This window comes from Phyllobates terribilis, unplaced genomic scaffold, assembly GCF_046119375.1.
Source record: "Phyllobates terribilis strain yellow unplaced genomic scaffold, ASM4611937v1 Scaffold_5__5_contigs__length_657084704, whole genome shotgun sequence".
In the NCBI taxonomy this organism is placed as follows: Eukaryota; Metazoa; Chordata; class Amphibia; order Anura; family Dendrobatidae; genus Phyllobates; species Phyllobates terribilis.
In genome coordinates this window covers 650912976-650940662 of record NW_027362765.1, presented here as the reverse complement: position 1 = coordinate 650940662, position 27687 = coordinate 650912976, and the positions used below count along the sequence as shown (strand labels likewise).

The window sequence follows — 27687 nt, the reverse complement described above, 5'->3', positions numbered from 1 at the left end:
AGTGACGTCAAGCAACTTACATGTGGCTCTCCAGAAGCGTGAGGTGAACTGAACCCCACGATCTGACACGATGTGGAGGGGCAGGCCATGGATACGGAAGATGTGGCGGATAAAGTCTTTAGCCAGTTCGGGTGCAGACGGGAGACCCGGCAGGGGAATGAAGTGCGCCATCTTGGAGAAGCGATCAGCGACCACCCAAATGACCGTACAACCGGCGGAGACAGGAAGATCCGTTATAAAGTCCATAGCAATATGCTGCCACGGGGCAGCAGGTACTGGAAGAGGATGAAGGCGACCGGCTGGCAGGTGTCTCGGAACTTTTTTGCGGGCGCAGGACACACAGGCAGAAACAGAGTCTATTACATCCTTGTGCAGGGTAGGCCACCAGTAATGCCGGGTAACGAGCTGGAGGGTCTTTTTCTGACCGGCGTGGCCAGCTAGCTTAGACGAGTGACCCCAGTGTAGGACCTTCTTCCGATCAGGTACAGTTACGAACGTCTTACCGGGAGGGAGACGATTTAGATTCACGGGAGCCACTTGCATTACTCTGGCGGGATCAATGATGTGCTTAGGCTCCTCCTCTAGATCAGATACCAGGAAGGATCGGGACAAGGCGTCAGCTTTGATGTTTTTGTCTGCCGGGCGAAAATGAAGAACAAAATCAAAGCGGGCAAAAAACAAGGACCACCGGGCTTGGCGCGGGTTAAGTCTCTGGGCTCTCTGAAGGTAAGCCAAGTTCTTGTGGTCCGTGTAAATAATTACCGGGTGAAGAGCCCCCTCGAGCAGGTAACGCCACTCCTCCAGTGCCAGCTTAATGGCTAACAATTCTCGGTCTCCAATAGAATAGTTGCGCTCAGAGGAGGAGAAGAGTTTGGAGAAAAAAACGCAGGTTACCATTCTTCCGGAAGATGACTTTTGGGTAAGTACCGCCCCGGCTCCGGAGGAGGAAGCGTCAACTTCTAGGAAGAATTGTTTGTTGCCGTCCGGACGATGCAGCACCTGGGCGGAGGAGAAGGCCTGTTTTAAGGAAAGAAAGGCCTCCTCAGCTTCGGGCGGCCATCTTCTGGGATTAGTACCCTTACGGGTGAGCGCAGAGATAGGGGCAGTCCGGGAAGAGAAGTGCGGTATGAAGAGGCGGTAATAGTTGGCGAAGCCCAGGAACCGCTGAATAGCCTTCAACCCCTCTGGTCGGGGCCACTTCTGGATGGCAGACAGTTTCTCAGGATCCATTTGTAGGCCGGTCTGAGAGATTATGTAGCCCAGAAATGGAAGAGAGGTCTGCTCAAAGATGCACTTCTCATATTTAGCGTAGAGGTGGTTCTGCCTGAGCCTGAGCAGGACCTGACGAACATCCCTCCGGTGAGTAGAAAGGTCCGGAGAGAAGACCAAGATGTCGTCCAGGTACACCACCACGCAGGAGTAGCGAAGGTCACGGAAGATGTCATTGACCAACTCTTGAAAGACAGCAGGAGCGTTACAGAGACCGAAGGGCATTACAAGGTACTCATAGTGGCCGTCCCGGGTGTTGAATGCCGTCTTCCACTTATCCCCCTGACGGATACGGACCAGGTTATACGCCCCACGGAGATCCAGTTTGGTGAAGATTCTAGCCCCCCTCAGGCGGTCAAATAATTCAGGAATGAGCGGGAGGGGGTATTTATTCTTCACTGTAATCTGGTTAAGGCCTCTATAATCTATACATGGACGGAGTGAGCCGTCCTTCTTTTTGACGAAGAAGAAGCCTGCTCCCGCCGTGGAGGTAGATTTCCGGATAAATCCCCGGGCCAGATTCTCCTCAATGTATTCTGACATGGACCGGGTCTCCGCTGCGGACAAAGGGTAGATACGCCCACGGGGAGGAGTAGAGCCGGGTATCAGGTCGATTGGACAATCGTATGGTCTATGAGGGGGTAATGTCTCTGCTTCTTTTTTATTGAAGACATCCGCATAAGACCAATAGGGAACCGGTAGACCGGGTAGATTGACTGGGGTAGGAGAAGGACGAGCAGGATGAACGGGAACTAGACAAGTCCTATGGCAGTCCTGTCCCCAGCGAAGGACTTCTCCGGTCTGCCAGTCAAGCACGGGTGCATGTTTCTGGAGCCAAGGTAGGCCTAACAAGAGTGCGTGAGAGAGTCCAGGCAGAACATGAAAGGAGATGCTCTCAGAACGCAGCATTCCCACCTGCAGAGTTATGGATTCGGTGATTAGTTGGATGGGATGTGGTAAGAGACCCCCATCCACGGCGGCGACAGATAAAGGTACGGACAGAGGTTTGGTGGGAATGCGGTATTTCTCTACCAGAGACTGAGAAATGAGATTTCCAGCAGCTCCTGAGTCAAGTTGAGCCAGTTCGAAATAGCGGTTCTCTCCGCAGGTGATAGAGACTGACAGCATCAGAGATGGAGAGGGTTTACTTTTGTCTAGGGCGACCTCTCCGAGCGATCCTAGACACAGGCGTTTCCGACCTCTCTGGGCAGGAACGGATCCGGTGCTCCTTACTGCCACAGTAGAAGCAGCTCCCCTCGGCACGGCGTAAGTCTTGACGGATTTTGACCATCTTGGTCTGGTCGACCTGCATAGGCTCAGGTGAGTGTGCCATGGGAGTAACGGAGGGATTGACGGGTTTCTGGAAGGTGGGGGCTAGACGTGGAAACCTCCTCTCATGGGTGACCTCTCTGGCGCGCTCCAGGAATCGGATGTCAATCCGGGTGGCAAGTGTTATTAAGTCGTCGAGAGTGGTAGGAATGTCCCGACCGGCGAGTTCATCTTTAATACGGCCGGACAGACCCTCCCAGAAGACAGACACCAGAGCGTCGTTATCCCAGGCCAACTCCGAAGCAAGGGTACGGAACCGTATGGCATATTGGCCCACGGTGAGATCTCCTTGACGGAGGCGTAGCAGAGACGATGCGGATGAGGTCTTCCATCCGGGTTCGTCGAAGACTTTCCGGAAAGCTGTGAGAAAGGCTGGCAGGTCGGACACCAGGGGATCTCCTCTCTCCCACAGAGGATTTAGCCAAGCCAGAGCCTCCCCCGAGAGGTGGGACATGATAAAGGCTACTTTGGACCGGTCGGAGATAAACTGGTGGGACAAGAGTTCAAAGTGCAGGGTGTACTGGTTTATGAAGCCCCGAGCTTGAGCGGAGTCACCTCCGAAACGAGGAGGTGCAGAAAACCGGGGTCCGGGGCAGGATACCATGGTATTGTTGGGCAGCGGCGCTGCCGGGTTGCGAGTCATGACACTAGCGGTGGTTGCTGGTGGAGCAGACAGAGGGTCCAGGCGAGAGTTGACACTCCGCAGGTGACTCAGGATGGACTCCTGTTGTGACCTCTGACGGGACAGTTCATGACATAGGTCCGAGAGCGAGGGAGCTTGGGTGCCACCGGATTCCATGGCCCGAGCAAACTGTAACGGGTCTGGGAGGCGGAACCTCTGAGCAACTATACAAGGGGGCGGTCCTTGTAAGGAAGCGAGTGGCTCCCAGGGAAGACGGGCAGGTAGTCACGGCCAGTGACAGGGACTGTCTCTGGGTAGAAGGGCAGGTAGTCACGGCAAGTGACAGGGACAGTCTCTGGGTAGAAGGGCAGGTAGTCATGGCAAGTGACAGGGACAGTCTCTGGGTAGAAGGACGGGTACTCACGGCAAGTGACAGGGACAGTCTCTGGGTAGAAGGACAGCAGGCAGGTGACTGGTGAGCGCTCCCAGGTGAGCGGGCGAGAGTCTCTGGACAGGCAGGTGGTCACGGCAAGTGACGGCGGAGCCTCCAGGTAGGCTAGCAGGCAGGTAGCAGATGAGCGCTCCCAGGTGAGCAGACAAGAGTCTCTGGACAGGCAGGTGGTCACGGCAAGTGACGGCGGAGCCTCCAGGTAGGCTAGCAGGCAGGTAGCAGATGAGCGCTCCCAGGTGAGCAGACAAGAGTCTCTGGACAGGCAGGTGGTCACGGCAAGTGACGGCAGAGCCTCCAGGTAGGCTAGCAGGCAGGTAGCAGGTGAGCGCTCCCAGGTGAGCGGGCAGGCTGGTCCATAGACAGACTGACAGGTGTCGGAAGGCAGACCGTCAGACCGCAGGCTTGCAAGCAGGTAAACGGATATCAGGCAGGTATCAGGCAGGAATCTGGCAGGTGACTGGCAGGTAACAAGCAGGAATCTGGCAGGTGACTGGCAGGTAACTGGTAACGGGACCTGAGGGCTGAAGCAGAGTGAAGGCTTTGCAACAACATTGCTCGGGCACCTCCATTTTGGAGGAGGTGCCTTATATATGGTGAAGTCCTCCGGCCATTGGCCGGGGACTCCTTAGGACGGCGCGCGCGGCCCCTTTAAGAGAGGGGGAGCGCGCGCGCGCCCTAAGCACCATGGCTGGGAAGCAGCGCGCGCTGCCAGCAGAGCGGGAGGAAGACGCCGGGCACAGAGCGGAGAGGTGAGGGGAACAGCGTCCCTGCCTAGCAGGAGGCAGGGACGCCGACGCTACATCCAACAGTTATTACATATATCAAACTGAAATATCTGTTGCAAAAACACCAATTTTTATAAAACATTAAGCTTAAGATTAATAGGGGTGCCCAAACTTTTTCATATAACTGTATAAAAGTTTAAATCCTCCCCTTTTCACCCCATTCAAAATAAAATAATAAAAAAAAAACCCACATGCACATATTTGGTATCACCGCGTTCAGAATCGCCCGTTCTATCAATATAAAAAAAGAATTAATCCGATCGGTCAACGGTGTAGCGAGAAAAAAATTCTAAACGCCAGAATTATGTTTTTTTTTGTCATTGCAACATTGAAATAAAATGCAATAACGGGCAATCAAAACATCACATCTGCCCCAAAATAATATCAATAAAAACTTCAGCTCGGCGCGCAAAAACGAAACCATCACCCGGCCCCAGATCCAAAAAAATGGAGACGCTACGGGTCTCGGAAAAATGGCGCCATATTTTTTTGGATTTTTTTTTCACCACTTAAATAAAAAATAACCTATACATGTTTGGTGTCTACGAACTCGTAATGACCTGGAGAATAATGGCAGGTCACTTAGCATTCAGTGAACGTGGTTAAAAACAAACAAGAAAAACAACCGTGGAATTGCATTTTTTTGCAATTTCTCCTCACTTGGAGTTTTTTTCCCGTTTTCCAGCACACGATATGGTAAAACCAGTGATGGCGTTTAAAAGTACAACTTGTCCCGCAAAAAATAAGCCCTCACATGGCCATATTGAACGAAAAATAAAAAAGCTATGGCTCTGGGAAGAAGGGGAGCAAAAAAATGAAAACGCAAAAATGGAAAATGCTTCGGTCGTTAATTGGATACATTTTTCACTCTTTTTTTCATTGCAGCCATTTGGTAAATTCTAAAAAGTTCATTTTTTTCTCATTAGAGTATACTCTGTACCCCATCTTGACTGAAAAAAAAAGAAATGTAGAAATTTTTGCAAATTTATTAAAAAAGAAAAACTGAAGTATTCAGACCCTTTGCTCAGACACTCATATTTAAGTCACATGCTGTCCATTTCCTTGTGATCCTCCTTGAGATGGTTCTATTCCTTCATTGGAGTCCAGCTGTGCTTAATTAAACTGATAGGACTTGATTTGGAAAGGCACACACCTGTCTATATAAGACCTCACAGCTCACAGTGCATGTCAGGCCAAATGAGAATCATGAGCTCAAAGGAACTGCCAAAGGAGCTCAGAGACGGAATTGTGGCAAGGCACAGATCTGGCCAAGGTTACAAAAGAAATTCTGCATTATTCAAGGTTCCTAAGAGCACAATGGTCTCCATAATCTTTAAATGGAAGAAGTTTGGGACCACCAGAAGTCTTCCTAGACCTGGCCGTTCAGCCAAACTGAGCAATCGTGGGAGAAGAGCCTTGGTGAGAGAGGTAAAGAAGAACACCAAGATCACTGTGGCTGAGCTCCAGAGATGCAGTAGGGAGATGGGAGAAAGTTCCACAAAATCAACTATCACTACAGCCCTCCACCAGTCGGGCCTTTATAGCACAGTGGCTCGACCAAAGCCTTTCCTCAGTGCAAGACATATGAAAGCCTGCATAGAGTTTGCTCAAAAACACATGAAGGACTCCCAGACTATGAAAAATAAGATTCTCTGGTCTGATGAGACGAAGATAGAACTTTTTGGTGATAATTCTAAGCAGTATGTGTGGAGAAAAACAGGCACTTCTCATCACCTGCCCAATGCAATCCCAACAGTGAAACATGGTGGTGGCATCATCATGCTATGGGGGTGTTTTTCAGCTGCAGGGACAGGACGACTGGTTGCAATTGAAGGAAGCATGAATGCGGCCAAGTACAGAGATATCCTGGATGAAAACCTCTTCCAGAGTGCTCTGGAGCTCAGACTTGGCTGAAAGTTCACCTTCCAACAAGACAATGACCCTACACACACAGCTAAAATAACAAAGGAGTGGCTTCAGAACAACTGGGACCATTCTTGACTGGCCCAGCCAGAGCCCTGACCTAAACCCAATTGAGCATCTCTGGAGAGACTTGAAAATGGCTGTCCACCAACGTTCACCATCCAACCTGATGGAACTGGAGAGGATCTGCAAGGATCCCCAAATCCATGTGTGAAAAACTTGTTGCATCATTCCCAAGAAGACTCATGGCTGTACTAGCTCAAAAGGGTGCTTCTACTCAATACTGAGCAAAGGGTCTGAATGCTTATGACCATGTGATATTTCAGTTTTTCTTTTTTAATAAATTTGCAAAAATTTGTACAGTTCTGTTTTTTTTCAGTCAAGATGGGGTGTAGAGTGTACTTTAACCCCTTTAAAGCCCATGACGTATTAATATGCTTCAGTGCTCTGGGCTTTAAGATCCTGACCCTTATTAGTACGTCATGGCGATCGCACGCGCACACAGGCTGTGCAGGCGCGATCGCCGCCGGGTATCAGCTGATTGTTACAGCTGACACCCGGTACTATGTGCAGGGAGCGGTCCCGCACCGCTCCCGGCACATTAACCCCCGCAATGCTGCGATCGAAGTCGATTGCAGCATTACGGTGGCTAAGGGGAGGTGATCGGTATACTCACCTCCTCTTCCGGCCTCCAGCGCTGTCTGCCGCGGCTTCCCGGATGTTACCATTTCGACCCGATGTCGTCATGACAACATCCGGGTCACCAGACAGCAGGAAGATTTTTTTGTCATGCGCAGTGCATGACCAAACTATCTTCTCACTGTGCAGCGCTGACAGCCCGCATAGCACAGGGATGGTGCTCCATCCCTATGCTATGCAGGCGATCAGAATAAAAAAAGTGAAAGTACCATAGTGGGACAAAGTAAACAAATAAAAAAACTGTCAGAAAGTGAAATTTTTTTTTTTTATAAAATTGTAAAAATATAAAAAAATAAATAAAAAAAATAATCCACCAAAAATAAAAATATAATGTAACCATCAATAAATATTATTATGAAAAAACAGACAATAAAAGTACACATATTTGGTATCGCCGTGTCCGTAACGACCTGACCTATAAAATTGTCCCACTAGTTAACTCCTTCAGTGAACACGGTAAAAAATAAAAATAAAAAACGAAGCAAAAAACAATGCTTTATCATCATACCGCCAAACAAAAAATGGAATAACACGCGATCAAAAAGACGAATATAAATAAAAATGGTACCGCTGAAAACGTCATCTTGTCCCGCAAAAAACAAGCCGCCATACAGTTCCATCATCCGAAAAATCGAAAAGTTATAGCTCTCAGAATAAAGCGATGCAAAAAAATAATATTAGTGGTTTAGGCTCCCACTCCTGAGAAAAAATACTGACCGAATACTGACCAAATACTGATAGTGGGGCCGTGGCCTTAGATGGAAACTCTGATGTAAGTGCTCAGCATAACGCGCTGGATAAATGTGATCCAAAATGTTATGTAAAATATTCCTAACAAAAGCTTCAACTCAATCCACAATAAAGCCCTCACTCAGATGAGTCATCTGTTATTGGAAATACAGGGGCTTTCACGTTACTGGTAGTACAAAGGCTCTGGGAAAGCACTATGGCTCCTCACCCCCTAAAAGAAATCCAGCAAATTCTGCTCTCCCAAATCCAAATGCCCACCTCCCTTCTGAGCCCCACAGTGTGTTTAAACCACAGTATGTCCACATGTTTTCCATTTCTGTAGCGATGAGAGCCCTCCTAATTTATGGGTGCATGAGCTAGGCATAACGTACTGGTCTCTACAAAGTACTTGTCACTACAACGTACTGGTTACTACAGCGTACTGGTCACTACAATGGCAGTTTGCAATTTTCACTCAGCAACATCCACTGCTGCTTGTTTCTGGAAAACACCCATGGAGTCAAAATCGTTATTACACCTGTAGATAAATTTCCAAAGGGATATAATTTCCAAAATGGGGTCACTTGAGGAGGGATTCTTCTCTTCTAGCACTTAGGTGCTCTGTATATGTAATCAGCAATCTATTCTAAGAAAATCTGTGCTCCAGGAGGCAAATATCGCTCTGTCCCTCCTGAGTCTCGCCATGTGGCTAAGCACTAGTGTACAGCCAGATATGGAGTATTGCCACATTCAGTAGAAATTGTGGGACAAATTTTGGTGCAATTTTTATCCCCTTTCCCATGTGAACATGTAAAATTTGGGGCTAAAACAATTTTTTTTGTGGTAAAAATGTAATTATTTTTTCTTCACTGCCCAGTGGGATAAATTTCTGTGAGTCACATGTGATGTCAATATTTTCACTGCACCCCCAGATGAATTCATTGAGAGGTGTAGTTTGTAAAATGGGGTCACTTATGGGGGGGTTTCTGCTGTTCTGGGACCTCAGGGGCTCTGCCAATCTGACATGGCACCCTCAAACTATTCCAGCTAAATTTGAACTCCAATATGGTGTAGGGGGTATTGATGTACTCAGGAGAAATTGTACTGTTTGTTCTCTCCTATTGCCCCTTTTGAAAATTGCAAACTTGGGGTCAAAGCAACATTTTAGTGGAAAAAATAGTAATATTTAATTTACTCAGCCTGATGTTATACAAGTTTGGGGAATTGCCTGAGGGTTAAAAATACTCACTACACAGCTAGATGAATTTCTTGAGAGGTGTAGTTTACAAAATGGAGTCAATTGTGGCGTTTCTGCTGTTTTGGCTTGTCAGGGGCTCTTCAAATGTGACATGGTGTCCGCAACCTATTCCAGCCAAAATAGCAGTCCTTCCCTGCCGTACCCAAGCAGTAGTTTTCACCACATATGGGGAATCTGAGTACTCGAGAAATTGCACAACAAATTGTGGGTTCTATTTTCGACTGCTATCCTTGTGAAAATAAAAAAAATTGCAACTGAAACAACATTTTTGTGGGAAAAATTAGATTTTTTTATTTTTACTGCCCAGCACTATAAAATTCTGTGAAGCCTCTGAGGGTTCAAGGTGCTCATCATACATCTAGATACATTTCTTGAGTGGTCTAATTTCCAAAATGAGGTAAATTGTGGGGGTTTCCACTGTTTGAGCACCTCAGGGACCCTCCAAACATGGCATCAGCTTTCGATTCCAGGCAATTTCGCATTCCTAAAGTCAAATGGTACTTTTTTTCCGAGCCCTGCCAGGCGCCAAAGCAGTAGTTTTCTACCATATATGGCAGGGGTCGACAAAGTTGTTCAGAATCTAGGAGCCAGCCAAAAAATTTAGGAGCCAGAATTTTTTTTGTTGACAAACTGTACATATAGACCCCCTCACACACGGCGTCTCCCCGGGGAGCATGGCCTTTGTATGTACTTACACAGGTAGCGGGAGATGAGAACGGGCCCCCGGCCACAGCGATCCTTCCCCCCAGGGCCGGCTCCAGGTTTTTCTGGGCCCCGGGCGAAAGAGTCTCAGTGGGCCCTTTTAACACATACACGATTCATGATGCACAGATACGGCGGAGAAATAAATATATATATAAATATATATATATATATATATATATATATATATATATATATTTATTACACATGGCCCAGCCTGCCCCCTCATCCTTCACATACGCAGACATATGCGCGCGCACACACGGTACGCAGACATATGCACGCACACACGGTACGCAGACATATGCGTGCGCACACACGGTACGCAGACATATGCGTGCGCACACACGGTACGCAGACATATGCACGCACACACGGTACGCAGACATATGCGTGCGCACACACGGTACGCAGACATATGCGTGCGCACACACGGTACGCAGACATATGCGTGCGCACACACGGTACGCAGACATATGCACGCACACACGGTACGCAGACATATGCACGCACACACGGTACGCAGACATATGCACGCACACACGGTACGCAGACATATGCACGCACACACGGTACGCAGACATATGCGTGCGCACACACGGTACGCAGACATATGCGCGCGCACACACGGTACGCAGACATATGTACACATACAGACATACACATAGATAAAACAGACAACTATATATACACAGTCATATACACTGACATTCACATACATGCACTCACACAGACCCATTACTAATATTTTTAATATGGGGATTGGGGAAGCCTCACTCACCTGTCCCCGGTCCAGTGTCCTGTCCAGCAGCTCCTCGGGTATGGGGCAGTGCAGGGCCCCCGGCGTGTCACAGACTTCATGGCCCTGGAACATCAGAGGGGCCCACTTGCGGTTGGGTCCGGGCCCCTCCCGCCCATCTGTGCAGGACCTCCGCTCCGACGGTGTTTGATTGCTGGCACTCCCCCAGACATGGCCGCGCGCTGTGCGGCTGTGTCTGCTAGTAATGACGCGGCAGGAGCGACACACAAGCACAATTAAAGGTGCAGTGCCGTCGACCCTGCCGTGTCATTACTAGCAGACACAGCCGAACAGCGCGCGGCCATGTCTGGGGGAAGTGCCGGCAATCAAGCAGCGCCTGCGTCCCTGAACAGGTGCCGAGGAAGCGGCCAGGGCCCCGACAGTGAGTGGGCGGGTGGGTGTGTGGGCCCGGCCCCGACAGTGAGTGGGCGGGTGGGTGTGTGGGCCCGGCCCCGACAGTGTGTGGGCCCGGCCCCGACAGTGAGTGGGCGGGTGGGTGTGTGGGCCCGGGCCCCGACAGTGAGTGGGCGGCTGGGCCCCTCTGATTTTCCAGGGCCCCGGCACTTGCCCGGGTACGCCGGGTGCTGACGCCGGCCCTGCTTCCCCCGTAACCCAACTCTCCCTGTCCAGTCCCGGAGCATAAGGGGGGCGGAGCAAAGTGGAGAAGGCGGCCTGAGCGATACTGTCCCTGCTTCCTCCGATTGGATGACTCCGTGCAGGAGGTGGGATTGGATTGAGAGTATTTTTTTTTCTTCTCAACTCCTCAACTCCTCAAGCACCAGGCAACATTTTCTAGGCGCCAGACAACATTTTCTAGGCGCCACTGGCGACCAGGCGCCTGGGTTTGTCGAGCCCTGATATATGGGGTATGGACGTGCCCAGGAGAGATTGCACAACAAATTTTGGGGTTTATTTTTTCTTGCTACCCTTGTGAAAATAAAAAAATTGGGGTTAAAATATACTTTTTGTGGGAAAAATGTTTTCTTTAATTTTCACAGCTCAGCATTCTAAAATTCTGTGAAGCCCCTGAGGGATCATGGTGCTCACCACAAACCTAGATAAATTCCTTGAGGGGTCTAGTTTCCAAAATGGGGTCACTCCAAACGCGACGTGGTTTCCGCTCTTGATTCCCGCCAATTTCGCATTCCAAAGCTCAAATGGCGCTCCTTCCCTTCTGAACCCTGACGTGCGCCCAAGCAGTAGTTTTCCACCACATATGGGGTATCTGCTTACTCAGGAGAAATCACACAACAATTTTTTCTAGTGCATTTTCTCCTGTTAACCTTGTGAAAATTAAAAAAAATGGGGCTAAATTAACATTTTTGTGGGAAAAGGTAAAACTTTCATTTTTTCCTTCCACATTCCATTAATTCCTGCAAAGCACCTGAAAAGTTAATAGACTTCTTGACTGTGGTTTTGAGCACCTTGAGTGCTGCAGTTTTTAGAATGCTGTCACTTTTGGGTATTTTCTGTCCAAAGCCACTTCAGATGTGATGTGGTCCATAAAAAAAATTGGTTTTGTAAATTTTCCTGTAAAAGTGAGAAATTGCTGATCAACTTTTTAATCCTTCTAATTTCCTAACAAAAAAAATATGTTTAAAAAATTGTGCTGATGTAAAGTAGACATGTGAGAAATGTTATTTATTAACTATTTTGCGTAGCACAACTCTCTGGTTTAAGGAAATAAAAATTAAAAGTTTGAAAATTTGAAAAATTTCAGAAATAAACGCAAGTTATAGCAAAGAAATTTTACCACTATCATAAAGTACAATGTGTCACAAAAAAACAATCTCAAAATCAGCGGGATCCGTGGACGCTTTCCAGAGTTATTACCTCATAAAGTGACAGTGGTCAGAATTGAAAAAATTGGTGTGGTCACGAAGGCGAAAAATAGGCTCTCGCGAGTAAGGGTTAAAATTGTATCATTAAAAAACAAACCTCTTTGCCATCCTTATACACATATGAACCCCAGCCGCGGGTTGGGTTTAATAGGAGATTATTTTGACTATACACTATAATAATATAGTGCATAGTACTAGTGAGCAATCACAGTTTCACATCCCTTAGGGGGCTAAAAAAAATAATGCAATGTACTATACAATGACAGGTGGCTACACAAAAAAACAAACCCTCACCAAGGCTCATTGGAGTGAGTGGATGGAATATATGGGTCTCAGAAAGTGTTCAAGCCGTTTTTTTGCAAAGTTATGATTTTCTTATTCATTTTAACCATGAAACTACATAGAAAAAACTATAGGAAAATTGCTATTGTCATAATCGTAATTACCTGAGGAATCATGTTACCGAGTCTTTTTTTTCTGCACAACCAACTAAATGTGAATGGTGTCAATCAAAACTACAACTCATACAACTACAACTATTAGGCTATGTTCATACGTTGCGTTTTTTTGCGGGTTTTTTTTATGCAAATTTTCAGCTGCGTTTTACAGTACCAGCAAAGTCTATGAGATTTTAGAAATCTCCTGCACACACCTTGTTTTTTTTTCCTGACTGTTTTGTCAAAGAACTGCCTTTTAGCAAAATGCAGAATGTCCCTTCTTTCAGCGATTTTGTAGCGTTTTTCACCCATAGAAAGCAATGGGTAGTGCAAAAACGCAGGTATCAGGTTTTGCTGTGTTTTTGCTGCCAAAATCTGATGAAGTTGAATTAGGTTACTTTTTAATTCACAAAACTTTATCAGCATGCACAATAGACAAATGTACAATGACAAAAACGCAGGCAAAAAATGTGGCAAAAACTCAGCAAAACCTGCTTTTTGGCGCTGTTTCTTTACTGCCAAGAGAGCAGGTTTTGCCTGCGGAAAAATGCAGTGTGTGAACATAGCCTATGAAGAAGGGGAGAAAAAAATAAAAATCTCAAAAACACAAAATGGCCGTTTCTTTCAGGGATTATTATTTGTCTTTTACTTGGAGTACATTTACTGGAATTTTGCACCAGAATTAGCAATGATATCCATAAGTGTCTTTATTGCAGATTTTGGTATTGACTTGACTCTTTACAAACCAATCAATGGGATTCACGATATTTTTATAGGATACAGAGCATGCTGTGGATGTGAAAATCCTGTGTATACCTAGAACCTGCTGCAGATTTTTAAATCCCAATTGTTTTACATTGTACTGTACTTTGGTGTGGAATTTCAACAACTGAAATTTTGCCACCAAAATGCGTTGCCTTATGGCTTGTCTCACGTGCAACAGACAGCCAATAATGTATCTCTATCCAAAAATTGTATATTTTGTGCTAAAAATGTGATAAAGCCTAGTCAGAATAAGGCTATGTGCACACGAAGTGTTTTTACTGCGATTCCGTGGCGTTTTTTTCACCGTGGAAACGCTGCGAAAACACTTGTTAATAGGTCTGCCAGCTATAGCAATTGTAATCCTTATGTGCTGTGCACATGATGGGGAAATTTCTGCTCAGGATTACCATTGCGGTAAAAACCGCAGCATGACCATAGTGCGGGCGTTTCCGCTGCCAATTTGCGCCAATTGGCTTGAATTGAACCGCAGCAAAACCGCAAGTATAATATTTATACCTGCGGATTTGTTGCGTTTCAATTAAAGTGAATAGCGGCGAATTTGAGGTGGAAACGCAATGCGGATGGTACCCGAAACGGGAGAGGAGGACCGCTACTCCTCTTATCCGACCACCGCTCCCGCTGATAACCGCGAGAGAGGCGCGGCTGGGGGGAGCAGTAGTCTTCTCAGCCAAGCCGGCGTGCCCGCTCTAAAATAAAATAAAAAATAAAGTAAAAATAAAAAAAAACCTTATACCCACCTGTCCAGCGGCCCCGGGTGTCCTCCTGGTCCCAGCGATGCTCTCCTCCTGGCGGAAGGCATTACAGTGTGGGGAGCGCGCTCGCTCCCAGCAGTGTACTTTGCTTCCAAGACCTGCTATCACGTGAGCGATCAGCTGATCGCTCATGTGACCTCACCGTGGGAACATTCTCAAGAATGTTCCCATGGTGATAGCTCATCGGGGCTGATCAGCTGATCTTCACCTGATGAACCCTAGTGATCTCCTGCAGCATGTATACTGACAGGGGTGATTTTCTTATACACCGGAGACCAGGACTGTATTCTAAGTGTGGTCGCACTAGTGACTATAAAATTGTCCTCTTCTGTATTGATTACCCTGCAGAGTTTAGTGTCATCTGCAAATATTGAAATACTACTCTGTATGCCCCCTACAAGGTCATTAATAAATATTTAAAAAAAAAGCGGGCCCAATACTGAAACCTGTGGTACCCCACTGTTAACTGAGACCCAGTCTGAGTGTGTTCCATTAATAACCACCCTTTGTTTCCCATCACTGAGCCAGTTCTTCACCCACATACTAGCCAGAGGGGGCTATTATTCATGGCCCCTTCCCTGGCTATTAATATCAGCCCGCAGCTGTCTGTTTAGCCTTTTCTGGTTAGATTTTATAGGGGGACCCCATGTCAATTTTTTTCTGGGGTCCACCTGTAATCTAGCCAGTAAAGGCTAAACAAACAGCTGTGGGCTGATAATTAATAGCTAGGCAACATTATTGGCTAATGGCTCTGCTGGTTATTAAAATGATGCGGGAGCCCAGCGACTCCGCAAGATAATTTGACACGCTGCTGTACTGTAAGACGCGCCGCATGCCAGTGTCCACAGGTGATTCGCAGCCTCTGATTCACACATAGTGGACATGGGATCCACTATACTGTAACATCTGGACGCTGCGAGTTTGATTCTATATAACCACGCAGTGTCAAACCTGCAGCGGATCCTGATCGTGGCCGCGTACCCTAACTCACCCGCAGCATGTCAATTTCTGTAATGGACACGCTAGTCTCCGCTGCATATTTTGACTGATTAAACTGTCATTATATGCTGTGGATTCACATGTACCGACAACAAAAGTGCAGCATTAGAACACCGCGTTTTGGACGCAGCAAAAATACGCTGCGTCCAAAGCGCTACTGAGTGCTGTTCGTGGGTACGTAACGGCTAATGAAAAAGGTGTGAGCTGTTAATAATGGCCAGGAAACATGTTTGCAAATGGCACCTTCCTAGGCTAAAAATAGCAGCTCACAGCTGATCCAGAAATTACATGAATGGAAATGCTAATGAGATTGGGTGAATGGGATCAGCTGACACCTAGCTCTTTTGTTTGGTGATGACAAGGTGTCAATCAGACCCTTTAATGACCAAACCTAATTAAAGTAAAGAGTTAAATAAACAGACACAGAGCAAACACTTTATTTGAAATACAACAGACATATTCTTTACTCATTTAAATTAACCAATATACTCACCCCAGTTCTGACGGTAATCCAAGGGTTTAAGCAATGTCCCACCAAATAACTTTATTTAGCTCCAAAAATCATTCATTGATGTACAAAAACATTTAAAAAAACACATAAAAAAACGCGTCAAAACCACACGGTTTTACCTGCCAAGGAGATGCAGAAACGCTCAGGAAATTTCTGCTTCAAACCCTGATAGTGCGCACATAGACTAAGGCTACATTCTCACAATCGTTATACACTTCCGTGTGCTGCCCATTTTTTCCTCGGACAGCACATGGCCCCATGGTTGCTTTCTTCTGTATACAAGTTCACTTTAAAAACAAATATGTGTTTCCGATCCGTGAGGACCAGACCATGTCCTATTCCAGGCCTGCACAACATATGGGCTGCGTTTAGCCCGCCAAAGGATTTGTTGCGTCTTTCAGACAAGAATACATTTGAACACTTGAGCGCCGGGACTGGGGCAGAGCAGCGCTCTGGATACTTTGTGCAGTAAGCACAGCAATTATTTATTGAGGGGCACAGCATGGGAGATTTTAATTTATGGGGATTATAATAATACTTTTATTTGTACATAAGGGCAGCAAATCAGGAAGTGCTGCTGAAGACTGAGAAGAGGAAAGTCTGGAGAGACCAGCTTTGGGCATGTAATCTCATCATGGCATTTGTACTACATGGAGATAAAAGGGATGGGAATGACTCCAATTTCAGAAGGTATCACCTATACAGTACCTGGATGTAAATGTTTATTTGTGATATTGCTTGCATCTCATCAGTACTGTGGTTTCTGTATGAACCGCAATCTAATGATGGCTTATAACAACAACTCACAGTATTTCCTTTCCATTGTTAAAGACCTACTGGGAGCTGTAGGTACTTGTGATACAGTTGTATATGCGGTTGACCTGACATTGCAATTGATTTCTGTATGAAGCTTGATGATTTTTTTCCTGTACTGATAGTGTTTCTGGTGCTATGTTCATGTACTGATGGTTGTTTTGATCTTGAACACATGTAGCCATCCAAAATGTGCTTCATAGCAATGTTCTCTTTAAAAGTCCTCAAAACTTAAAGTTTTGAGATTGAGGTAGATTTGGTGAGTTTCTGCTCCAAAAACTTAGTGTAAGTTAGCGTATGTTCAAACTTATTTTTTGGAGCAGAAACTGAGCAGAATTTCTCCAAATCCTCCTCAAATACTCAAAGCTTGGTTCTGTTGATGTATTAATGTACTGATGGTGGTTCTGGTGATGTATTCGTATAAGTACCCATTACATTTTTTGTGGCCCTTGGGATTGGTTCAGGATGGCAATGTGGCCCTTGGACCTAAAAATGTTGTGCATCCTTGTTCTATTCTAAACCTTTTTATGGATCAGACTCGGCCATTAAAGTCTTTGAGGATCCAATATAAAACAGATGACATGCTGAAGACAGACTTTTTACTTCAACATTCAAGCTGAGTTTCATCTGCTTTTAACTGACCCATTTAAATGGATAAAAAACAGTTCAAACAGTCTACCTGATCCAGTTTTTAAAAACAGATGGAAAAAAAAAATACTGCTGCAAAACGTATGACAAATAGATAAGAATGGTCTATTTTACAAGGATATTAAAATGGAAACAGATGTGTGAATGTAGCCTAAAGCAATCCATATTTAAAGAAGTTGTCCACAACTTTTTATTATCCCCTCAATGTATTCAGCTGGTGGCCATAAGTGTTTTTCTAATTACTTCCTGCTGTCACTTTTGCCTGTGAGTGGCGCTACCGTGGTTCGCTCACCGGCATCACGTGACCCCCCCGCTGATGTCACCTCAAGTGAGGCGTGACATCAGTGATGTGATCCCTGCGGTGGATGCTGGGTTGTGGGCGGGGTTACCCCGTGCGTCACACCCATCATCCACCGCACGCTTTCCCAATGAATGAGGGGAGGCAGAGCGTGCGGTGGATGCTGGGTGTAACGCACAGGGTAACCCCACCCACAACCCAGCATCCACCGTGGAACGCAGAAGTAAGTCATCCCCAGCTGCAGCCGGTACTTGACATGATATTGGCGGATGTCAGAGCCGGCTGCAGCCGGGGTCACGTGATGCCTTTGAGCGGTCAGTGATAGCGGGGGTCACGTGATGCCTGTGAGCGGTCAGTGATAGCGGGGGTCACGTGATGCCTGTGAGCGGTCAGTGATAGCGGGGGTCACGTGATGCCTGTGAGCGGTCAGTGATAGCGGGGGTCACGTGATGCCTGTGAGCGGTCAGTGATAGCTGGGGTCACGTGATGCCTGTGAGCGGTCAGTGATAGCGGGGGTCACGTGATGCCTGTGAGCGGTCAGTGATAGCGGGGGTCACGTGATGCCTGTGAGCGGTCAGTGATAGCGGGGGTCACGTGATGCCTGTGAGCAGTCAGTGATAGCGGGGGTCACGTGATGCCTGTGAGCGGTCAGTGATAGCGGGGGTCACGTGATGCCTGTGAGCGGTCAGTGATAGCGGGGGTCACGTGATGCCTGTGAGCGGTCAGTGATAGTGGGGGTCACGTGATGCCTGTGAGCGGTCAGTGATAGCGGGGGTCACGTGATGCCTGTGAGCGGTCAGTGATAGCGGGGGTCACGTGATGCCTGTGAGCGGTCAGTGATAGCGGGGGTCACGTGATGCCTGTGAGCGGTCAGTGATAGCGGGGGTCACGTGATGCTTGTGAGCGGTCAGTGATAGCGGGGGTCACGTGATGCCTGTGAGCGGTCAGTGATAGCGGGGGTCACGTGATGCCTGTGAGCGGTCAGTGATAGCGGGGGTCACAGGCAATAAGGACAGCAGAAGGAAATTACAAAAACCCTTATGGGCACTGGCTGTATACATTGGGGGGATAATAAAAACTAGTGGACAACTTCTTTAATAGCAATAGATGGTTCTGCTGGCAGCTATCTCTCCCTACTACCTCATACACAGTGCACTCCTGGATTCTCTATGACAGGTCCGCTGCATGACTCCTCGTTTGGCTGAGAACAAAAAAATCGACAGTCCAAAATCGGACATGCTGGACCCTTATGTCCCCCAACATCTGTCGGTGGAGAGTTAGGAGCCCTACCTAAAAATTAGAATGGTGTATGAGCCTGCCATTATCAGCGGGTTCGGTAGACATTCGTCTAATGTCCATTGGGGCCTTAAAGGGGATGTTCCCTTTCAGACAATGTTCTTCCCCAGCTGCAGTTGAAGACATAGCAAGCTGCGCTTCAGTCACCGTCATTGCTCCTGGTGCCTGTCATTGGTTTCCGGACTGGCGTCACGTCAACAAGGTGGCAGCCAGTCAGCTGAGCTCACTGACTGGCTGCCGCATAGTCAAGACATTATGTAAAAAAGAGAATAACCCCTTTAAGGCAGGAAAAACTATAACCAAACTTTTGCAAGGAGCGTTTGTTTGTAAGTGCATCCATGTGTGTCTGTTGTTTGTATCTAGCACCATCACCCTACAGCAGTTTCTTATTATATAGTTACATAGGTTCAATAAAGACCTAGTTCCATCAAGTTCAATCTTCCTCTATCAATTGTACATTTTGTCACTAACTTAAAGAAGATGTCCATTACTTTTTATTATCACCCCAATGTATTCCCCCGGGGCCCATAAGGGTTTTTATAATTACCTTGTGTTGCAGTTACTGCCTGTGAGCGGCACTACCGTGGTCCGCTCACAGGCACCACGTGACCCCGAACTGATGTCACGTTAAGTGAGGCGTGACATCAGTGACGCGGTCCCAGTGGTGGATGCTGGGTTGTGGGCGGGGTTCCCCCACACGTCACGCCCTGCATCCACCGCGCACTTTCCCAATGAATGAGGAGAGGGAAAGCACTTGGTGGATGCTGGATGTGACGTGCGGGAACCCCGCCCACAGCCCAGCATCCACCGTGGAACGCAGAAGTAAGTCACCCCCGGCTGCAGCCGGAACTTGATGTGACATCATCAGCAGATGTCAGAGCTGGCTGCAACCCGGGGTCACGTGATGTCTGTGAGCGGCCAATGATAGTGCCACTCACAGGCAGTAACTGCTTTGAAGGTATTTACAAAAACCCTTATGGACCCTGGGGAAATACATTAGGGGGATAATAAAAAGTAGTGGACAACCCCTTTAACTATAACCCACAATGTTATGTGTGCTATGATTCCAAATCAAGAAGTTTCAAAAAAACAGATTTGCTTACTTGGGCATGTGTTGTCAAAAATGACACTTTGTCACAGTATACAATACATGATGCATCTTACCATGATTTTAGATGAACTTAAACAGAAGTACATTCTCTACTATTGGCCAATTATGAAAAGATGTCACTTCATATTAACGCCTTAACGACCAATGTCGGACATAGCACGTCATGAGTCGGTATCAGTTCCCACATCATGACATGCTATGTCCATCATGACTTTATGTGAGGACCTGGCCATTAATAAATACTTTTCCAGCACTGAGCACCCATTTTCATCGATCTTATTTTTGCATTTCGTTAGAAATGTGCTTGCTGTGTTTTGTTAGGATTTGTTTGCTCATCAGTTCAACCTCAGGTATCAATTCCATTCAGTGACCTTATCTCAGGGGCCTTGGGCCATTGTTCTTTCAGCCAATGGACCCCTTATGTAGATGGAAAGAGTGGACACAGTGGAGCCGTCACCACAGGAGGTCTGACATGCAGTCTCATGTTAAAGTAAATGGTTAAGGGGGAGGGAGTCATCACTTCTGACCTTTGGAGGGGGCTGACCCCGGGGAGGAAAACAGACACATGCTTTAGTGAGGAGTGGTGTGGATGGATTGAAGGAAGAGGATGGAGACCATGGACTTGGAAGGATGAATGGATAAACATGTTACCTTTATGTCGTTTGGATTTACACTTTCTTAAAAGGACTGTTGCTACTAGATACTTGGTCTTTCATCGTTTTATCTGCCGTCTAGAGGATCATGGACTGTGGCTACAGACTATACTGGCTGGAGATACGAAATCTGTGGGCCAACCAAAAGTTGGGAGACAGTGAGTATGGCGTTATACAAAGCCAATGGAACTACTGAACCCAGATTCGGAACTTAAGGACTGAGAGAACTGTATTTTGGCCATTTACCTGGAATTGCTTTATTACCATGGCTGTGATTATAAAATATTGTTGCATCGTTAACCTGCCTAGGTGATTACTTACAACTCACAACCTTAGATCTCTACACTTTAAAGGGAACCTGTCATGTCCTGTCTACTATGTAAACTGCCCCCATTGCGTTGTTAGTGATGCAGTGTGTATCACTAACACGCTTTTTTCATTTAAATTGGCGCTAACATAATGAGTAAACAGCACTTTATATACTACTATCATACCTGCTCGTTTATATACTTCTATCATTCCTGCTCGTTTATATACTTCTATCATTCCTGCTCGTTTATATACTTCTATCATACCTGCTCGTTTATATACTTCTATCATTCCTGCTCGTTTATATACTTCTATCATACCTGCTCGTTTATATACTTCTATCATTCCTGCTCGTTTATATACTTCTATCATACCTGCTCGTTTATATACTTCTATCATTCCTGCTCGTTTATATACTTCTATCATTCCTGCTCGTTTATATACTTCTATCATACCTGCTCGTTTATATACTTCTATCATTCCTGCTCGTTTATATACTTCTATCATTCCTGCTCGTTTATATACTTCTATCATTCCTGCTCGTTTATATACTTCTATCATTCCTGCTCGTTTATATACTTCTATCATACCTGCTCGTTTATATACTTCTATCATTCCTGCTCGTTTATATACTTCTATCATTCCTGCTCGTTTATATACTTCTATCTTTCCTGCTCCTTTATATACTTCTATCATTCCTGCTCGTTTATATACTTCTATCATTCCTGCTCCTTTATATACTTCTATCATTCCTGCTCGTTTATATACTTCTATCATACCTGCTCGTTTATATACTTCTATCATTCCTGCTCCTTTATATACTTCTATCATTCCTGCTCGTTTATATACTTCTATCATACCTGCTCGTTTATATACTTCTATCATTCCTGCTCGTTTATATACTTCTATCATTCCTGCTCCTTTATATACTTCTATCATTCCTGCTCGTTTATATACTTCTATCATTCCTGCTCGTTTATATACTTCTATCATTCCTGCTCGTTTATATACTTCTATCATTCCTGCTCGTTTATATACTTCTATCATTCCTGCTCGTTTATATACTTCTATCATTCCTGCTCGTTTATATACTTCTATCATTCCTGCTCGTTTATATACTTCTATCATTCCTGCTCGTTTATATACTTCTATCATTCCTGCTCGTTTATATACTTCTATCATTCCTGCTCGTTTATATACTTCTATCATTCCTGCTCGTTTATATACTTCTATCATACCTGCTCGTTTATATACTTCTATCATTCCTGCTCGTTTATATACTTCTATCATTCCTGCTCGTTTATATACTTCTATCATTCCTGCTCGTTTATATACTTCTATCATACCTGCTCGTTTATATACTTCTATCATTCCTGCTCGTTTATATACTTCTATCATACCTGCTCGTTTATATACTTCTATCATTCCTGCTCGTTTATATACTTCTATCATTCCTGCTCCTTTATATACTTCTATCATTCCTGCTCGTTTATATACTTCTATCATTCCTGCTCCTTTATATACTTCTATCATTCCTGCTCGTTTATATACTTCTATCATTCCTGCTCCTTTATATACTTCTATCATTCCTGCTCGTTTATATACTTCTATCATACCTGCTCGTTTATATACTTCTATCATTCCTGCTCGTTTATATACTTCTATCATTCCTGCTCCTTTATATACTTCTATCATTCCTGCTCGTTTATATACTTCTATCATTCCTGCTCGTTTATATACTTCTATCATTCCTGCTCCTTTATATACTTCTATCATTCCTGCTCCTTTATATACTTCTATCATACCTGCTCGTTTATATACTTCTATCATTCCTGCTCCTTTATATACTTCTATCATTCCTGCTCCTTTATATACTTCTATCATTCCTGCTCGTTTATATACTTCTATCATTTCTGCTCGTTTATATACTTCTATCATTCCTGCTCGTTTATATACTTTTATCATTCCTGCTCGTTTATATACTTTTATCATTCCTGCTCGTTTATATACTTCTATCATTCCTGCTCGTTTATATACTTCTATCATTCCTGCTCGTTTATATACTTCTATCATTCCTGCTTGTTTATATACTTCTATCATTCCTGCTCGTTTATATACTTCTATCATACCTGCTCATTCAGTCATATGCGTGTGATTCTCGCATTCAGTCAGGGCTGGCTCTGCCCACGCATTTGAATTCTGTTCCCAGCTCGCACTGAAGTTTGGGGCGCTTGCGCAGTATGACCTGGCCAGCCAGCAAAGCTTGCAGCACTGGGAGCCGCGCATGCGCTGTGACGAGCTACTCCCTGCTCGTACACAGTGAGGCTATGTAGCTCCCAGCTTCACTGCGCATGCACTGTGACAAGCGGCTACCCACCCGTGCACAGTGAAGCTGTGTGCGGCCGGAACTACGCAGCCTCACTGCACACGCGTGGGGAGCCACTCGACACAGTGCATGCGCGGCTCCCAGCGCTGAAAGCTTAGCTGGCTGGTCATGTCATACTGCACAAGCGCCCCCACTTCAGCGCGGGCCAGGAGCAGCATTCAAATGCATTGGCAGCGCCAGCCCTGACTGAATGCGAGGATCACACCCCTATGACTGAACGAGCAGGTATATAAAGTGCTATATACTTATTATGTTAGCACCAATTTAAATGTAAAAGTGTGTTAGTGATGCACATTGCATCACTAACAACGCAATGGAGGCAGTTTACATAGACAGAACATGACAGGTTCCCTTTAATCCCTTTCTGACATGAGCTGTAATAATACGTCCATGGGCTTTATGGACAAGGTATTATTACATCCCTCTGATCGCGCCTCTGATTCTGATAGCTGACACCCAGCACTCAGTACCAGGAGCTGTGCCTCTGCTTTTGGATCGGAGACCCCGCAACGTCATCGCGGGGTCCCTATCGTTGCTATAGTGACCCAATGTCATCATGACGACATCCGGGTCACCAGGCAATAGCAAGGTAGTTTGATTATGCGCAGTGCATGATCAAACTATCTTGTGGCTGCAGTCTGATTGCAGTTATAAGTGATCCTGCACTGCACAAATTGTAAAAATTCTATAAAAAAAATTACAAACTAATAATAAAATATTACACAAATAAATACACATTTTTATGTAAAAAAAATTAAACAAAAAAAGTACACATATTTAGTATCGCTGCATCCTGAACAACCCAATCTATAAAACTATCAAACTTGTTAACACCTTCATTGAACACCATAAAAATACCGCTGGGAAAAGAAAGTGGAATGAAACATGATCAAAAAGGCGAATGTAAATAAAAATGTAATGGCTGAAAGCATCATCTTGTCCCGCAGTAAAACAAGCTGCCATACAGCTCCGTCAGCAGAGAAATGAAAAAGTTATAGCTTTCAGAATGGAGAGATGCAAAAACAATTATTTTTCTATTGTGTAAAAGCGCTGTAATTGCACTGACCCGAAGAATGAAGCCGCCATATCAAATTTACCACATGCAGAACGACATTAAAAAAAAACGAAAGCACAATTCCCGAGTTGCTGTTTTTTCTTCATTCTGCCTCCCAAAAATCGTAATAGAAGGCAATCAATAAATGTCATGTGCCCGAAAATGGTACCAATAAAAACGTCAACTCGTCCAGTAGAAAACAAGCCCTCACATGACTGTCAGCCAAAATATCGAAAAATTATAGCTCTAAAAATATGGCGATGCTAGTTTTTGTAATAAAAAAAAAAAAGCGTCTTTAAGGCTGCATGCACACGATGCGTTTTTCATGCGTTTATGCTGTGGAATTTCCGCAGCGGAAACGCATCAAAAACGCATGGTAATCCGCACCCCATGGTCCCCAATGGCATTCCGCAATGTCAATGCACATGCTGCAGATTTTTCCGCAGCGTTTCTGCAGCGCTCATAAATCCGCAGCATGTCCATTAATTTTGCGGAAGCGCCGCCATTGACTTGCATTGAGACGCATAGAAACCGCGACTGTACATTTGTACAAGCGGATATTATGCGTTTCAATGTGCGGATGGTACCCAGTTCTGGAGGAGAGAAGACTCTCATCCAGACCTGGGTACCATTGTACCTGTAAAAAAAGAATAAAATAATAAAGTTTATATTCACCTGTCCGGCGGCTTCTCTCTGCTTGCCGGCAGCGCTGAAGGACCTTCGGTAACGTCACAGGCATGTGACCACAGACCCTTCACCGCTGTGTCTCGCCATATGCCGGCAGCCGGGAACCAGACAGGAACGAGCGCTGCAGCACACGCCGGGGCATCGGCGGTAAAGTATAGCTTTATTTTTTTATTTTTACGGTCACACTATATAAATCCATGCCGGTTGTATGGATTTATATAGGATGACCAAGTTGTCAAGCACTTTCCAAGTGATGCTATCGCCTGGAAAGTGCTTGTCAGTCCGCATGCAGAAACACATGCGTTAACGCATGTGGATACGCATGTGAATCCGCATGTATTCTGCAGGAAAAACGCATGCACAATCTGCATGTACAATCTGCATGTACAATCTGCATGTACAATCTGCATGTACAATCCGCATGTACAATCCGCATGTACAATCTGCATGCGTTTTTTCTGCCAGGGAGATGCAGAAATTTTCTGCTTCATTTCTGCATCGTGGGCACATAGCCTTAGTGTGTGACCGCAGCCAAACATAAAAACCCGATATAAATCTGGTATCGCTGTAACTGCACCGACCTGAAGAATAAAGTCAGCTAATCACTTACACAGCATGATGAACGGCGTAAAAAGTAAATAAAACCAATTCTTCACCTGCTGTTGATTTTTTCATTCTGTCTCACAAACATCGCAGTATGGCTCGGCACACATTTATCCTGCGCTCTATGCTCAGCGCTTACACCGGGGTTTCCGTGCAAATCTCTGAAATACGTGATTCAGACTGAACCCCCGGCTTAAGATTCCCTGTAATGAGTAAAATGGAGACACTGTAGACGCCGTCTGGCCTATGATACTACGGTGTACGTCTTTTTAGGCGTGCATAAAAGTGGCGTTGACCACAGTTTGTGCACTTCTGAAAAGGACACTGCTGAACAGAGGCCAGACGGAGTCCAGAGTAACTCTGCCTCATTATAGTGAATAGATCCCTCGGGAGTTTCATCTGAATCACGTCATTCGGAGATGTAGATGCAAATACCAATGTAAGTGCTCAGTGTAGAGCGCAGGTCTGTCATCTGTTAACGGAAATATAGGGGGTTTCAACGTTACCGGTAGTACAAAGGCTCTGGAAAAGCGCTAAGGTTCCTCGCCCCCCAGAAGAAATTCAGCGCTCCCAAATCCAAATGCCCCCCTCCCTTCTGAGCTCCACAGTGTGCCTTAACCACATTTAACGTCCACATGTTTGGCAGGGTTATAATTTCCAAAATGGGGTTACTGCTCTTCTGCCTCTTAGGGGCTCTGTATATGGAGTCCGCAACCTATTCTAGGAAAATCTGCGCTCCTGGAGGCAAATAGCGCTCCTTCCCTCCCAAGTCTCGCCAGATGGCTAAGCAGTACTCTACACCTACATATGGGATATTTCCACGTTCAGCAGAAATTGTTTGACACATTTTGGTGCCATTTTTTCCCATTTCCCCATGAGAAAATGTAAAATCTGGGGTTAAAACTAATTTTTTGTGGTAAAAATGTACCGTATTTTTCGGACTATAAGATGCCCTCCCCACCCCCCAAATTTAGGAGGAAAATTTAAGGGCATAAAAATTGAAAGTTTGAAAATTGTGAAATTTTCAAAAATGTTGCCAAATTTCGAATATTTACACAAATAAACGTCGATCGCAGCATTACGGGAGCAAGAGGGAGGTTAGCGCCGATACTTACCTCCTCTCCGGTGTCCAGCGATGTCTGTGCCGGGTCCCGGATGTTGTCATGGTGACCCGTTGTCATGGTGACCCGATGTCATCATGACGACATCCAGGTCACCAGGAGGCAAGAAGTTACTTTGGTCATGCGTAGTTCGCGACCAAAGTAACTTCTGCATGCAGCAATGACAGGCTGTATATAGCATAGAGATGCTGCTGCTGCATCCCTATGCTATATAAGTGATCAGGCTGCAAAAAGTGAAAGTCCCATAGTGTACAAGTAAAAAAAAGTGTCAGAGTGGAAAATAAAAAATTGTAAAAATATAAATAAAAATAAAAAATGAAAAAATAATCCCAAAGAAATAAAATATTTAGTATGGCCGCGTCTGGAACGACCTGGCATATAAAACTGTCCCACTAGTTAACCCATTTAGTGAACGTGGTAAAAAAAAAAAGCAAAGAAAGGATGCTTTATTATCATACCGCCAAACAAAAAATGGAATAAAACGTGATGAAAAATACGAATGTAAATAAAAATGGTACCGCTGAAAACGTTATCTTGTCTCGAAAAATACAAAACTTATATCTCTCAGAATAAAGCAATACAAAAAAATTATTTTTTCTATAAAACTGTTTTTATTGTGGAAAAACGCCAAGGCATAAAAAAACGATATAAATGTGGTAACGCTGTAATCGTACTGACCCGAAGAATAACGCTGCCTTATCAATTTTACCACACGCGAAACGCCATTAAAAAAAAAAAAAAAAAAATTCCTGAATCGTTGGTTTTTGTTTATTCTGCCTCCCAAAAATCGGGATAGAAAGCGTCAACTTGTCTCAC

At 45.3% G+C, this 27687-nt stretch overlaps 1 protein-coding gene across 4 annotated transcripts in view; it reads left to right on the top strand.

Moving 5' to 3' along the window:
• Nucleotides 1-27687, top strand: part of LOC141273829 (uncharacterized) — a 208341-nt gene that overhangs the window by 54733 nt on the left and 125921 nt on the right. Inside the window, exon 2 of one of the 4 annotated variants that reach the window (XM_073686227.1) lies at nucleotides 20759-20869. The exons of the other annotated variants lie outside the window; for them this stretch is intronic. Coding sequence (XP_073542328.1) covers nucleotides 20800-20869 — 70 coding nt within the window. The 5' untranslated portion in view covers nucleotides 20759-20799. The remainder of the gene's footprint in view (nucleotides 1-20758; nucleotides 20870-27687) is intronic. 4 annotated transcript variants of the gene reach the window in all.